The sequence below is a fragment of the Harpia harpyja genome, chromosome 1 (genome assembly GCF_026419915.1).
Source record: "Harpia harpyja isolate bHarHar1 chromosome 1, bHarHar1 primary haplotype, whole genome shotgun sequence".
Classification (NCBI taxonomy): Eukaryota; Metazoa; Chordata; class Aves; order Accipitriformes; family Accipitridae; genus Harpia; species Harpia harpyja.
This window is the reverse complement of record NC_068940.1, coordinates 29,926,898-29,942,267: the sequence shown is the minus strand read 5'-3', so window position 1 is coordinate 29,942,267 and position 15,370 is coordinate 29,926,898. Positions and strand designations below refer to the sequence as shown.

At 59.1% G+C, this 15,370-nt stretch overlaps 1 protein-coding gene across 1 annotated transcript in view; it reads right to left on the bottom strand.

Moving 5' to 3' along the window:
• The window catches only part of NOL4L (nucleolar protein 4 like), a 66,081-nt gene extending 51,989 nt beyond the window's left edge, over positions 1 to 14,092 (bottom strand). The window contains exon 1 of the mRNA XM_052783354.1: positions 13,769 to 14,092. Coding sequence (XP_052639314.1) covers positions 13,769 to 14,077 — 309 coding nt within the window. The 5' untranslated portion in view covers positions 14,078 to 14,092. The remainder of the gene's footprint in view (positions 1 to 13,768) is intronic.
• Positions 14,093 to 15,370: the final 1,278 nt, after the last annotated feature.

Sequence of the window (15,370 nt, the reverse complement as noted above, 5' to 3'; positions counted from 1 at the left end):
ACAGGGCGGGCTCCTGCCGCCCTTGCCTGCTCCCTGCTTCTCTCCGAGCCCCTCACGGTAGCCCTGCCATGTCTCCCACACGGACCTGCCCTGCCTTAGAGCCCGACAGCGGCACCCGCATGCGTCCGCGGCCAGCCTCCTCCACCTGGCCGGCTCCTTCGGCTCCCAGTGACCCGCTGGGTCTCCACAGGCCCCTGCAGCCATTCCTCAGCTACCCAGCACGTGCGTGAAAACTGTCCTAATCGGAGGGATTCACAGCTGAACTGCAGCGCTGACGAGCAAACCGGGTTTTCGGCGGGGCAGCAGGTCTAAGGCCGGCAGCTGCCACCCGATCCCCTCGGCGGTGACCTCCACCCCATGCGAAACCAGACTCCCAGCCCAGGGCAGCTCTACAGAAAGGCCAAGGGATGAGCAGCGGGCTCCCTGTCCCTGCAAGCCCTTCCCCACCTCGGGCTCTGATCTGGGAGAGTCTGGGAGGATTTAATCCGAGCTGCAAGCCAGGGAGCCGGCTCACCAAAGTCTGAGTGCTCCCAGCTCCTCTTCAGACCCACTGGGCCTGCTGGAGGATGCGGTACCTTCCCCGGGCTGGGGCCAACAGCCTGGAGGGTCCTGGCTCTGCCCTGGCACTGGCCAGCGGGGGGAATCTCTGCCTCCTCCAGCGGGGCTGGCAGCTCTCCTGGGGCCTGCGAAGCTGCCCCCGCTCCGCTGCTCCACAGGGAAGCATCCCTTTTCAGGGGGGGGGGATGCTGGAGGGCCATCGGGCACGGGTGCTGGAGCAGGAGCGGGACGGCAGGGAGTGCCGACTGCTTCCCCATCTGCTGTGCTCCACGGCAGATAAAATGCTGCCCTGGCCTTCGCGTGAGGGGCCGATACCACCCGAATCTGGCTTCCTGTGAGTCAAAAGCCGCTTCCTGCCAGCAGAGCCCTGCCTGATAATGGCTGCACTCTGTTCTCTGGCCGAGGAGCAGACCCTCTGCCCTCGCCTCTTCTCATACTTCCCACGTGAAAGCGTTCATCTCTCTACCTCCCAGCCACAGCATCTCCCCCCCCCCCCCGCCTCAGTACAGAGTCTCTTGGCACGTTAAACTCTCATTTTCCTGCTGCTGTCTGGAAGGGCTGCTGTCACTCTCATCCCCGGGACACCCGTACGGGAGGTCTGGGGCCAGCTGTATCGAGCTGCCCCTCAAGGTCACCTCCCTTGCACGCAGGAGAGAGGCAGCGTCGTTCGCTCTGCCTGCGTTCCTGCTGCCCGCCCGCAGCGGGGCACGGCTGCTGTCCCCCCAGCCGGGTCAGGATCAGGGTTTCCCCGTCCGGCGCTGCGGCGAGCAGCCCCACGGTGTGACCGCGGTTTCCCCAGCCCACGCCTGGCAGCGCTATCTCTGCGGCAATCAGCCATCCCTCGCCCTTACTGTAAGCCCTCGGTGGTTCCCTCTGCTGCATGCGCAAAGGTGCCGTCACATACCTGTTTTGAGATTAGCAAACCTGGGTTTGTGTTTTATCTGAGCACTCTGCTGCTCTTCCCTCTTTAAGGTGCCTTTCTAATTTCCTACAAGTTGTGTTTTGTTCTAAGGAAATTTTTGTTCTTCTGAAAAAAAATTATTAGCTGTAACGGGGGGCGGACGTGCACAGGAAAAAGCGGTTGGACAGAAACTGCAACATACAGCAAGGGATGAAATCCTGCCCTGCCGTCAGAGACATCCCCGTCAGGTGCTTCAGAGATGATACCTCGAGTCCACTTCCCTGGGCAGCCCACTGCCTCCCCGGCTGCCTCCCGCGCCCGGCACCGTGGGTACCACCGGCAGACGGAGTGGCGAGCACGCGGAGCACAGCCCACCTCTGCAATTACTCCTTCTGCACAGGCTTCAGTACTGAAACAGACGTTTTATTTCAATATGGACTCTTACAACTTTTGATCAAGAAACTGTTCTTGGTACTTCTCATCTCTGGGAAGTCAGCCCTTGATTGGCTTCTATATTTAGACTTCTCCAGGGCTTTAGGAAGTTCACTCCTCATGGTATTTAGGTGTAGGATGAAAGCAGCTTTTGCGGGGGATATGTTAAACCACAGCAGGCTCCCTCTGCTAATGCTGTGAGAATGAAGAGCTAGATTCCTCGAACTTCCCTCTTCCTCTTGTCCCTCATGCCACGGGCACAGTGCGTGCTTTAGAAATAGGCACTGGGGAAATGCTAGGCTGAGAACAATATCAGCTGTATTGCTCATAATAAAAAGAACCCGACAGAAGAATATGGGAAAAGCTCTCACTTACAGATTTTGATCTTTTTTCTCCTGGAAATACTTTGCTGGGAAATTTTTCTGATCATTTCTGGTTGAAAAATGGGGGGAAAGTGGTTGCTAAAATGTTGATGATGTTTCTCTGCGCTAAGCATTTATATGTCATTTTGCACGAACCACCAAGCAAATGTGAAGCCCCATCCTGTACTTACAGCCTCAGTCCTACTTACTGCAGTAAAAACAGCCCCGGCTCTGCTGATCAGCTGAGTGTCACTCCAGCCCAGGAGAGTTCATTTCTCCGGGGGAAACCAAGGCACAAAGAATAAGTCATTTTCCCAAAGCTACACGTTGACTCAGGCCAGAAGCCGGCGGACTGGCGTGCCCGAGGCGGCCGCCAGCCTGCACTGGGTGCTTTCACATTGTTTCTCTACCCAGAACTGTACACAATACTTTTTTTTTTTTTTTGCAAAGTAAATACTTCCTTGTGAGGGGGAGCCGGGCGCATTATTTTTAGACGGCAAACAAAGCTGAGGTATATGTCTTATAGCGGGGGACAGGCACCTCTTACAAGCGAGCTGCTTTTTCAGCAGCCGCAGCTGAGCCATCGAGATGGGTCCAGGCCTTTGCTCTGACCTCGGCTTATTCCTCTCCCGGCTCCCAGGCCTGGGAATGAAAACACAGCAGCCTGGGAGGGGCGAGCCTGGAAATGGCAGCCCTGCCTCCAGCTGCCGAGAGGGCTCAGGTGGGCTGCAGCCTTTGCCGCGGGACGCCGGCCGGTGCCAAGGAGAGACGGGTGGGCGCAGGGCCTGGTGGGCGGCTGCTCCCCTGGGGAACAGGGCTGCCCTCCATCCCGGGCCTGCCGAGAAGAAGCCCAGCAGGCAGAGAGGCTCGCTCGGATGCCCGCTCTGCCCAGGCGGCAGAGGACATTTTGCATGGCACAGGAGAGCAGAGCTGCCTCCCTGTGAGCACCGGGCTGCGTGCTGGCCGGGGAAGCCGGAGGAGCAGCTGAATCTGGCACGCAGAGGTAAGCACAGCGCTCCCCAATAAACGTGACCCCGTGCCCGCCTGCCAGGAACGAGCGGGGAGCTGGCACTGCCCTGCCTGCGCTGTGCTGCCTGCGGGCAGGGTTACGGGGCAGGCAAGCAGGCTGTTGCGAAGGTAACAAAATACCGGGTGCCGTGGAGCAGCCTAAGCTGCCGTTGGAGCACCGTTTCTCTTGGGTTTGGTGAAAAAGGCTGCTGCAACCTCGTGAGCAGAGCACCCGACTGACCTGCCCGGGAAATCGCTCCTCCGGGGCCGTGGTCTTCCCCACCCGTCAACTGGGGACCATTGCACTGCTCGGCTCTGCGGCGTGCTGTGACCTGTGCGGGAGAAGTGCCGCACCGTGGCTCGCTAACAGGGAAGGTATCACAGACATTATTATTTAGGGATTATTATAATGTTGGAGTATTTCTGACTATTTTTAAATAGGCAGAGTTAAAATGTGAGTATGGGGTTTTTTTTAATAAATCTGCAAAGATGGGTAGCAATTTCCTAATGTCATAATGATCTTGGCTTAGGTGATTTGGGGGGGCATGCTACCAGGGTGGAAAAAAGGGGGGAAAATGGTAAACTGCATTTATAATTAGAAGAGCGTTTGTATTCCATAGCATCATGAAAGAAATCTAAAACTAGAAATCTAAAAAATATTGAAAATATATAGCTGTACCACAAACTCAGAACACGTTTAGAGCTGGGTTTTCCTTGAAGTAACTTATCACTGTGAGCAATCTCCACAGCGCCGAGGCACTAATCTAATAAAGATCACCACCAAAGCAAAATCTTTCAAGTTGGAGGGCGACAAGGCACTGTAACAAGTGATGAGGTTACCTGTCACAGCAAGGTGACCCCTCTCTTCCTGGGAATAGACCCAGCAGTGTTAGGGCAGCTGGGCGACATCACCATACCTACAGAGAGGACACGGTGATGTCAAAATGAAACTAAGTAGGAGGAGGCACAGAGCCACAGCGGCAGTTCAGCTCATCACTGGCAAGCAAAATTATGTAAAATAAGTTACAAATGATGCTACAGTGAATCAAGGTCAGGCCGGGATGAGATGCTGAGCCCTGGATGCATGGCATCCTGGTGTCAGCTCCCTGTTCCCTGGCAATTCAGAGTATGTGGGCCACAGTCGGAGACTCCCACAGGAACAGCAAGATGTGCCTCTAGGAAAATGCTGACAGCTCAGCAGCCGTTTGAAGGGGGGTAAAACGCTTGCACACCCTCCCCTCCCAAAACCCAGCCTCCTTGCCAGGTAAGGGCACTGCCGAGGACTCGAGCCGTGCCGCGCCGCGCTGCAGTAGCTTCAGCACAGCCCGTCCCTGATGCCGGAGCCTGGAAATGCCTGTCTCCCGCTTTACACCCGAGTACCACCACATCGCTTGCTGCTGCTCCCTGTGAGCGCACGCTGGGTTCAAGAATACTGCGCCTTAAATGCAGACAGTGCCAAACCACAATGGTCACATCGGACTCCATCACCCCCTTTCCCAACACAGGAACCCAGCAAAACACACGACAGCTACCCTCGGTGAGAGCAGGCACTCCTATTTGTTCTGGGCTGCACACGTGGCTCTGCAAGGACAGGGGGGTCCTGTACTGGGAGTCGGGGAGGGGGGCACAGGAGAGAGACATCGATGGAAATCTATCATCAGGTCTCTCCCTGCATTCAGGTAAACCCTCTCTGTATTCTGGCTTGTTTCCATCATAACCACACTAGGTGGACCCCAACTCTTCCAAAAGCCGAGCTCTAACTTGTAAATAACACCCAGGAAGGAATCCCCATTAACCTGGGACAACCAAGTGGATTTTTTTGAGCTCTTGACTGAGACTACACATGGGGGGAGCAGAAGTCAAGCATGTTCTTTAATGCTCTGTCATGGTAATCCATCCACAGAGACCCCTCTCCCAGGTCTGACACAAGCCAGCAACATCCCATCACATCTGGTCTAATGCCACATCACTGCAGGTTGGACATACGGAGCGGCCTCACATCTGGGTCCCCCTGGTTTTCTGTGAATCCGTGTCTCCAAACAGGGATGCTACTGGGAGCAGAAGAAAGGGAGGGCAAACTAAACGGGGCAGGGAAGCCAGACAATTAATATAACCTGCCCTCTGCGTGAGGAATAAATTGGCAGCTGACAGGTTATAATCTGTGCAAGCAGGATCTTCACAGGAGAGGTGAAGGCTCCATTGGGGGCCAATTGGATGGTTAATTAGGAGGACAAAGCAGAGGATTCGTGAAAATGTTTATGGAACAGTGCTTGGCAAGGGAGCCTCTGAGAAACACTCACCAGAGAGGAGTTGCTTTTGGTTAGGAGGAGGAAACACGAGGGTGAAACAGCAGAACCGAGCACCGTGAGAGAAAATAGCAATGCAAATGTCCGTAAGAGGGACAGGGGATTCCCAAGCGCAGTGCAGAGCGGTTCAGGGAAGGACCCTATGACATCTAATTTTTCTAGAAATACATGGGCCATGTCCTCCCTCTTCCTCCTCCCTCCCTGGTCCCCACCCCTGTGACCAAAAAAGCCGGGGCAGTGCAGAGCAGCCTCTCGAGGTAGCTGGCAGGCAGCCGCCGCAGCCAGCCAATCGGTGCTCCGTTCGCCGTGCAGAGAAGGGCACGAGGAAAGCAATTAAACCGAAGCTTTGATTAGGACTCACAGATGACTGCTTGTGTTAGAAATGCCTGAGCTTCTTTAAGCGTCTTGGTAGTGGCTGGAGCCGGCCTGATCCCCCATCCCCTCCTCGCGCGTTGCTGCTGCAGCAGGAGCGTGACTGATGCTCTCTGTCCCACACACGGCTCCGAGAGCTCAGAGGTAGGAACCAGTTGCTAAGAGACAGGACTGTACTTTCCAGCCCACATCCAGACCTTTGTCACCAGCTCAAGGGCTTTCTGCTGGATCCAAACACCCGACACAGGTGAGTGGGAGCAGGCAGGCCTCCTCCCAGCCCGGCACACACGCCTGGTCCCGGCTCGGGGAGCCGCACGACCGGCGTCCAAACTGATGATGGGAAATGACAAACCCGAAAGCATCCCCAAGGGACCAGCTCCTCTGGGCTGGCTGCTTGTCCCAGTGCCGGGAGACTGCAAACTGGAACGCCCCGTCGGTACCTGGGCACCAGTGCGGATGGTGCTCGCAGCACTGAAACCCAGGTTTTGGATGTCTCGACAGCGTGGGTGAGTGGATGACTCAGGGTTTGCTTTGAGATCACTCCTTCAAATGCGAGCCAAGCCAGGAGTCCCAAACTATCCTTTTTTTGGGGGGTGGGGGGCACCTGATGAGTCTGAATTCATTTTTAGCCCAGAGACTCCCATAACACCGACCCATCACCGTATCTGGCAAGCGGAAAGCCCAAACTCTGAGCCACAGAGACTGAGTTACCCCACCTTCCCCAGAACAACCCTTCCCTCTCAGCAAGGAACAGGTCCATCTGAGCCGCTAGCATTGCCTCTGCCTGTGTGTCCAAAGGGAAACGCATCCTCCTGGGCTGCCGAGCTGAAGCAGAGCGAGGACAGAGAGAAATCATTCGCGCAGTGTCTCGTTTTCCCACCTGTCATTCCATGAAAGGCCCTGTACCGCGCTGGTAAGACACAACCAGCCTCCGCTTAACTTTCAATGACTGCTGCCTTAATCTCAGGCACGCAGGAAAGAAACCGTTGCGCCAAACCTCTGCTCTTACTGTCTGCTCCCATATACACGCACATACAGTCTGCAGCTATTTCTCCTCAAATAAATTGCTAGTCTTTGGCACCAGCCATAAAAGTGGCAGTCAGCAGCATTCCAAAAAAGATGACGATTTTGGCCAACAGGTACCTGCCCTCGCTACAATCAGCTAATTAAATCAGACACTGAAACTCAGTGGTGGCTTTGGCCCATCTCGATGCAATTCTTTAGAGGTGGGCAGAGCTAATATAAAATCAGGGAAGGTAATTGCTAATTTGCACTAGGAAAGAGGTATGAATATGCATTCCTCTGTCACGGCAATGCAGACAAGGTTTTGTGAAGCCAGAGCATCCGCGTGGGCCAGGTGAATGGACGCCCCATCGATGCTCCTCCACGCCTCTGTGGTTTCCCTGCCATTTGATTGTCCACAACGTAAGTTCACAGACTGCTCATATCAGGCCTAACATAACAGCAAAAACAAAACTGAAGAAGTGATATTAGCAGGAGATTATTGCTGAGAATGGTTTGGACAAAGAGATTCTTGAGAAAGAATCATTGAAAGGAGTGTGGCCACCTTTCCAGGGCTCTGCTGCTGTCCTTAGTGACCAAATTCCCCTGCCTGCTCGTGGTCAGAGCAAGCCCCTCTGAGTCACAGCCTGCGAGGAGAGGTGAGAACAGCCTACATATCGCTCTTACTGACAGTCGTCTCAGCTCCTTGTTAATTCAGGGCCCTGAGCGCTTGGACCCCTCTTCCTTTGCAAAGGTGGGAAGTAACCTGAGGAGTTGGAACAACGGCACCTCATCAGACCTGGATTTCTTTCCCTTCCATTTTAGCTTCATTTAACAAGGCCTTGCAGAGCTGTGCTTGCTTTGTTTGCTTTTTTACCTTCTTCAGAGCAATACCTACCAAGAACCACAAATCTGAAAGCAATTGTGGGGTGAGGGAGACAACTTTTGGGTGAAAGTTATCCAAAAAATGCTGTTCCTCTCGGATCAGCAATGCCGTCGATGTTTCTGGAATCACATAGGATGTATAGTGTAGATGGCAGAGAGATTATTCTTTTAGAAACTGTTCAGTCAGATATCTATCAGGGGACTGGGACCGGGAGGAGTGGTGGGATGTGGGACCTTTGCTGATGCGACTCCAGGTCTGATGAGCGTTGGTGACCAAAGCCAGTCCCCAAGGCTGGAGCTGTCTGGGGATGGTGGTATCTCCCACTGGAGCTGCGCCACGTGTGCCGTACCGCAATACTAACGACCACGGTGGGGCTGCCTTATAATCAGGCTTGCAGTCTTGGCAGAAAAAAAGCAAGGACTGAATTAGATGCTGGTTTCCCCCCTTATCCCCAGAAGCGGCTTCGGCAGGCTGTCCCAGAGGGGTGGGAGTGGGCAGGAGCTGGAAACAGGCTCTGCTGCCAGATCTCCTGCTCCTGGCTTGGCGAGGAACTTCATTCTGCCAGTCTGGGTAACTGCAGATCGTCAGAGCTCTTTAAATTCACTGTGCAAAGGTACTGGAGGCTTTTGCTGCTGCCTGGTGAGCTTAAGCCAGCTCTCGGGCCCAGAGGACTAGGTATCAGTGCTGTGACTCTTACCACAAGCAGCTTCAGAAGTAAAAACTGCGACTCACGTTGTGCAAACTTGGAGCCGAATCTGGAAGGGATGCTGATGTAGGAGATTTTCTCTAGACTGGGTTGGCTGGGACCACGCACCTGGGCCAGCATTGTGCCGGTCTCCTAAGTGCACATTTAAATGTAAAACTGCCATTGGTTCAGCTCCTTGACAAAGCCAGCGCTGCCCCACACACTCAGGGGTAGGCTATTTCATAGCAGGTGTAGGCTCTGTATGCTCTAAGTAAGGCTTGTGCTGTAGAAGTAATAGAGAATTTCTCAGATAATACCCTCAGGCCCATTTGCCTTGTCTAAGGCTCTTCTGAATGGTCTTGATTTATTTTTTTTTATCACTTGAAGCCCACAGAAAGCCTAAGTGGTTATTCACATAGTGAAAACCTTCTGTTGACTAATGTTCTTAGAAGTTATAGATGTGCAGCTTTTTGGGGCACTGAATATGGGCATTGAAGGGTACTTGTACCAGGAAAAATGTAGCCTCTATTAGCTGTTGGAGCAGCATCTTTCCAACATGCCCGGCTTCTCAGCTCAAGCGTTCTGCCACTGTGCCGTGCTGTCCCAAGGCCTGGCATCATGGCTTTCACATCACAACGCTCTCTGTCTCCGGAGCTAAAGCATATTTAGGGATAGGCTGTACTGTCAGATTTAGCTGGTGTCCCGTGTGATGTTTTTCCTGCTGTCAGTGAAAGGCCTCCACCCATTTTGCTTTTTGGTCTCTTCAATTCTCTTTATAGCGCTCGCCCGGCTATGGTACCTTTCCTCGGCTGAATTTCACCAGGCACAACTGTGAAATAATTTCGAACATCTGGCTCCGGGGGAGCCAGCACAGGTGAACTGTACTTGTACCACAACAGCAACCCACCCGCACAGATGTCCTCAGCCTTTTAGCAGTGCCCACAGGAACCCCAAAACCTCCTGTCAGCTCTGCAGGGGACGGGGAGAGAGCAGGAAAGCAAAATGAAATGCGGGCAGCGCTGCAGAGCCTACCCAATCCCCGAGCCTCCGCACAGTCCCCGAAGGGCCGGTCTGACACCAGGCTTCCCCCCTGCCTCATCCCGCAATCCTCCAGCCTGCATCACGGGCTGCCAGGATGAATCTGTCCTGCGAGGCTGGCCACCACTCCGGAGTTGTGACAAGCTCCCACCACGCACGGTGAAGTACAGCATTGATTTAGAGAGTGTGCGTAACCACTCCCGCAGCAACTGCCTGAACCGAAGTCTGAGGCTAACCCTCCCCTGCACACCCTGCTGCTAGAGCCAAACCCATCTGCATCGCTGGTTGTCACAAAGCGCTGTCCCTTTCCCCGCGCCGAGTCCCTTTCCCCGCGCCGAGTCTCCATCTCACTCTACATTTGTATGAGAAAGACTGTCTAAATGATGCTAAATACTGAGGACAAGAGGGACACGAGGTTATAATGAACTGCATCTTAGCACCTTGTCACGAACAAATTCTCCCACAGTTCTTAGCAAATCTGGGGAGAAGGGAGAGTGCTGCGCATCCGTTACTGGGGTTCAGTCCACTCTGCGGATAATGAGGTGTTTTACACCTTAGCACGTGTTAGCCACGTGAAAGGGCAGAGCTGGGCACTTTGGGCTGTATCCATTGTCTGTGCTGCAGTAGCACACAAAGATACCCTCCTCCTCCTCCTCAGTACAGCCTAAACGTGTTTTTTTTCCGACTCCCTGACCTGAAGGATGCAGCATCCAGCCCGTATGTGGATAGGGCTGTCAGACAACAACGTCCTACACTGCTAAACCCCATGTGTTTATCTGCGTAGGGTTTTTTTTAATTGTATGTGTTAAATGTCCAGCATCTTTGGGACGTTCATCTGGGAAAAAGAAATCTGAACAGTCTCTGTGCCAGACATCCATCCACACTGCTGTTCCTATTCCCAGTGCATTCTTTGAGAAGACCACCATCTGCTCTGACCACCACCTAAGGCAGATGCCCCCTTCTCAGTGCACAGTCCCCAGCTCTCAAGCCACCCAAATCTGATTAGGCCTGTTCTGATGAGAGGCCTGGAGGAGGGCAAGGGAAAGTTACTCAGGAGAGAAAATAATAACCACATGTTAATTATGTTTTCGCTACGGATGCACAGAAAATACACGAACCAGCTCAGAATGCCTAAGCCAAAAGGAACAGTTCTACCAGGTTGCTGCTGGAGGGTCATTATTTTTGGGGTTTGGGATTTTTTTTTTTTTTTCCAGAGGAGGAGTGGCCCCAGCCCTGTCAGGGGAAGGCAAGATCTTATCCCCACTGCTGCCCTCTACACGCTCTTTACCACCTCTCTTCTGGCTTTCACTCCCGGTACCTTGGATTTCCTGTAGCAACCTGCAGATACAGCAGAGCTGCGCACACCCCCCCGCCTCCCCCTCGGCTGCACCCGGGCTGTGTGTGTTTTGCCTGTCTCTTCAGCCGTGGGACAGTCCCGAGCGCAGTGCTTCTCCGGCAGATGTGCTCCGAGAAGGACAAGCGGACAGGATGAGCCGTATCAGGTTGCTGAGGAGCACGGCCAGGAGAAAGCAACCGAAACGCCGCTCCAGAAGTATTTGGGAAAAGCAGCTGAACAGGCATTAAACCAGAATACACGCTTTACTGTCGAGCAAAAGGCTCCTATCAGCTTCATGAATTATTTGACTGCATGCATGAGAGAAATGAAATACACCCACAAGCCCAGCCCAAACCACGGAGGATGAAGAGAGCACTGAATTATCAGGAGCTGAAGAAAATCCCTGTCAAGTTATCTCTAAATTTGAGAGCCACTTCAGGCAAAACCAAAAGGCAGCAACTGCATCCGTCTGAAACGGTCCACGGGACTCCCGGCAGAGAGGGGCACGGTGGGGCTGGGGAGGGCCAGGACAGGGGGGCCAGGAGGCAGCAACTTCTACAGACCCGTTGCCAGAGGATTTGGGGGAGCGCGATGACTGGTCTTCCCGACAGCCCGGGGCTCTGTAAAGCGCTCCCAGCCCTAACGCCCAGCAGGCACCGCGGGCTCTGGGAAATAAGCAATATTGCCCCGTGGAAAATTCAGTTGTCCCCCGAGGGCATGCCTGCTTTTTGTTTGTTGGTTTACGGGAGTCTGGGTGTATCTCCTATCTGTAGCCTGCAGGGACTCTGCCACGGAAGATGTGGGGGCCTAGACGCGCTCCTCGCTGAAACTTCATCTGTGCAGAAGCCCTTTGGGAATACGCGGGCTTGTGCCAGCCTGGTTGAGCTGCTGACCCTGGGGACTCCCTCACGGACAAAGGGGAGGGGGCGTCTAGCTAGCAGCAGGGTCGAGGGAGTCTGGCTTGGCCTCTCTGGGGTACCATGACTCTGCAGCATTTGGAAGATCTGGGATAGAGTCGCCGGCTAGATGGAGAGGACCCGGGGGAAGTGCCGTATCTGCAGAAGGGGGTACCGCTCCTGATCCGCCCTTGGCAGGGGCTCTTTGGGGGGGGCGAGCGGGAGAGGAGGGCCGCGAAGAGGTCTCAAAAAAAAATGGCAAAGAATTTTTTTGGGGCATGGCATGGGGGAGGGGGGCTGCAAGGGGAGAAAGAAAGGCGCCTCTGAGCACCACGAAGGGAAAGGGAGAAATAATGACCCTTCCCCCTCCCCCCAATAATAAGGCAGACCAGATGGGAGGTAAATAGTGCGTTTAGAAGCATTTGCCACAGATGGGCTGCCCTCAATGGAAGCATCCTCCAGCCACATCAATGCTGGAGTCTGTGTGTGCACAGAAAACACTGCACCCTTTAGAGCAGCGGCAGCAGCAGCAGCAGCGGGGAGAGGAGGGGAGGGACGAGGAGAGGGGAAAAAAAAAAAAAAAAAAAAAATCCCTCCCGGAGCCCTTCTGTGCCCGCTGGCCCGCAGCGGTCCCCGGCGGGGCAGCGGGCCGACCCCCCCCCCCCAAAACCCCCCTTCCTCCCCCGGGCAGCGCGGGGGCAGCGGGGCCGGGGGAACGCCGCCGCCGCGCCGGGCGCACCCCTGCGCGCAGGGCCGGTGGGGGGGGCGGGGGGGGGGGGCCGCGAAAGTTGCGCGTTTCCCTCCGCGCCGGGGAACGGGGCGCGCTCGGGACGGGAACAATGGGGCGGCGGGGCAGCCCCGGGCGGCGGCGGGGCGGGGAGGCAGGCAGCAGGCAGGCAGGCAGGCAGGCAGCAGGCGGGCAGGCAGGGAGGGAGGGAGGCGGCCGGTGCGCCCCGCGCCGCCGGCCCGGCGGGGCGCCGAACAATGAGGCTCCGGCGGGGGAGTTTCCCGGGACGGCGGCCCGCGGGCAGGCGCGGAGCGGGGGGGGAGTGTGTGTGGGGGGGTGACGGGGGGGGGCTGCCCTAATCCGGGCTCTGCCGCTGCCCGCACACACACACACACACACACACACACCCCCCCCGGGGCACCGGCTGCAGCGGCCGCGCCGGGGCGGGCAGCGCCGCGGGACGCCGGGGCCGGGCGAGCCGCAGCGGGCCGGGCTCGCTCCGCTCCGCTCGGCGCGGCGGCCGGGCAGGGCGCGGCGGCGGCGGGGGCGGCGGGGGGTACCGGCGCCCCCTCCCCGCCGCTCTCTGCCCTTGACTGCAGACCTGTCCCCGGCCGTGGGGCGGATGGGAAATGCCGGGCGAACGTGATCGGACGGGGCGCGGAGGGGGGGGGGTGGGGGGCGAGGGGGGGGGGGCGGCGGGGCCCGTACCGGGCGGCGGCGCGGCCCCCCCGCGGGGGCAGGTGCACGGCGGCGGGCGCGGGGCACGGTCGCTTCCCCCCCTCCGCGCCGGCAGCGCCCGGGGACGGCGGCCGCACCGGATGGGACGGGGACGGGGATGGGGACCGGGGGGGGGGGTATGGGGAGGGGGGGGGGGGGCGGCGGAAGGTGCAAGGCTCCGGGCGGGCGCCTCTCCCCATCCGCATCCCGGGTGGGTCGGGGCGGCGGGGGCGCGGCGGGTGCCCCGGGAACGGCGGGGGCTGCGGGAGCGGCCGGGCCCCGCGTCGCGCCCCGCATGGGGCATGCGCGCTCCCGGCGGCCGGCGGCGCGGCGGGGCTGGGCCGCCCGGTGCTGACGGGACAGGGCCGGCGCGGCGGTGGCGGGGACAGGGGCCCCGGGGGTGCCCGCCCCCGCCCCGGGCAACCCCCCCCCTCCTCTCCGCTCCCCCCCCCTCCCGCCCGCACCCCCGGGGAGGACAGACAGACACGGACAGGCAGGCAGACAGACAGACACAGAGCCCCCGGGGCACGGAGCGCACTAACCGTTCCCGTTTTCACCGGCACATATACCACCACTTGACCCATCTTCGTCGCCTCCCTGGTGCCGTTTCCCAGGCGGAAGCCCTTGGACCGGACCCAGAACTGGAACTTGCCTTTCTCCCCCCCGCCGGAGCCGCCGCCGGAGCCGGATCCCCCCTGCAGCACCTCGGCGATGCGCTGGTACTTGCTCCGGGTCACCGTCTTGGTTTTGGCCGAGTCCCCGTAGGTGCGCAGGCACCAGTCCCGGAACTGCCGCCCCAGCTCGCTGTCCCCGGGGCGGCTCCCCCGCAGCAGCAGCGGCGGCTTCGGCATCGCCCGGCCGGCGGCGGCGGCAAACGGCGGCAACGGCGGCGGCAAACGAACGGCGAACGGCGCCCGGTCCCGCGCCCCGTCCCGGAGCGGCCGGAGGGGCAAGGCGGCGCGGCGCGGCGAAGCCCGGCCGGCGCTGGCGCTGGTGCGGCCCGGGACGGGCTGCGGGGGCGACGGCCGGGATGGAGCGGGGAGGGAGAGGGAGGGAAGGGGGAGGGGGGGGGGCGGGGGGTGGAAGGGGAGGGGAGGGGGGGGGAGGTAGCCGCGGCAAGGGGAGGGGGAGCGCCGGGGGCTCGGACAGCGACCCGGCGAGCCGGGGCGGAGGGAGGCACCGGCGGCGCCAGCAGCAGCAGCAGCCGCTCCTGTCACAGGATCACAGGCGGCTCCGGCTCGTCGTCCCCCCCCCCTCCCTCCCTCCCTCCGCCCGCCCGCCCGCCCGTCCCTGCCTCCTCCGCCCCCCTCCGGCCGCCTCCTCCTCTCAGCGGGATCCCACCTGTTAGAGCGGCAGCGACGACGACGACGGCCCCCCCCCCCCCCCTTCACCGCCACCGCCCGCCCCCTCCCACGGACGGACGGCCCGCCCCGGGGCCGCCGCTTCACACCCCCCCCCCGCCCCGGGCCAGCCCCGGCCCTCGTGCTCCGCGCCGGCCGCCCACCGTTCCCCGCAGCGCTGCCGGTGGGATGCGCTCCCCCGGCTCGGTCGGTGTATGTGTTTCCCCACCCCCCGCCTACCCCCTCCCCGCTCCCCGGCCCGTATGGGCCGGGAAGCGGGGGGGGGGGACAGGACACCGGGGAGGGGGGTGTCGGGGGCCGCGGGTCCCGTTGCCGGTCCCAGACAAAGGGCCAGCGGGGCGCGGACGCACGTGTGCGGCGGGACGGGGCGGCGGGGAGTGGGGGGGGTGCTGGGGGGGGGGGTGCGGAGGCGGGCACCTGCCGAGCCGCCGCCGCAGAACCGGGGAGGAGCCGCGGGGGCAGCGGTAGCGACGAGGTCCGCCACCCGCCGGTACGGCCTGGAACGAAACGGGACGAAGCCGGGAAGACCGGGATCGTCCCGCAGCGCCCTCGATCGGGGGGGGGGGGGGGGGGGTTGATCGGTTTGTCCCACCGGACCGGGAGAACCGCACCCCGCTTTCCAGCTCGGCCCCGGGGGCGGTCGAGATTCTACCAGCCCCGGAGCGAGAGACAAAGGCCGGACCCCGGCCCCGGTGCCTCGCTCTGCTCCCCCGCAGCCGCCCCCGCCCTCCGCGCCCGGTCCCTGGGCAGGAGCCGGGAGAGCATCCTCCCGGTGGCGGCGGC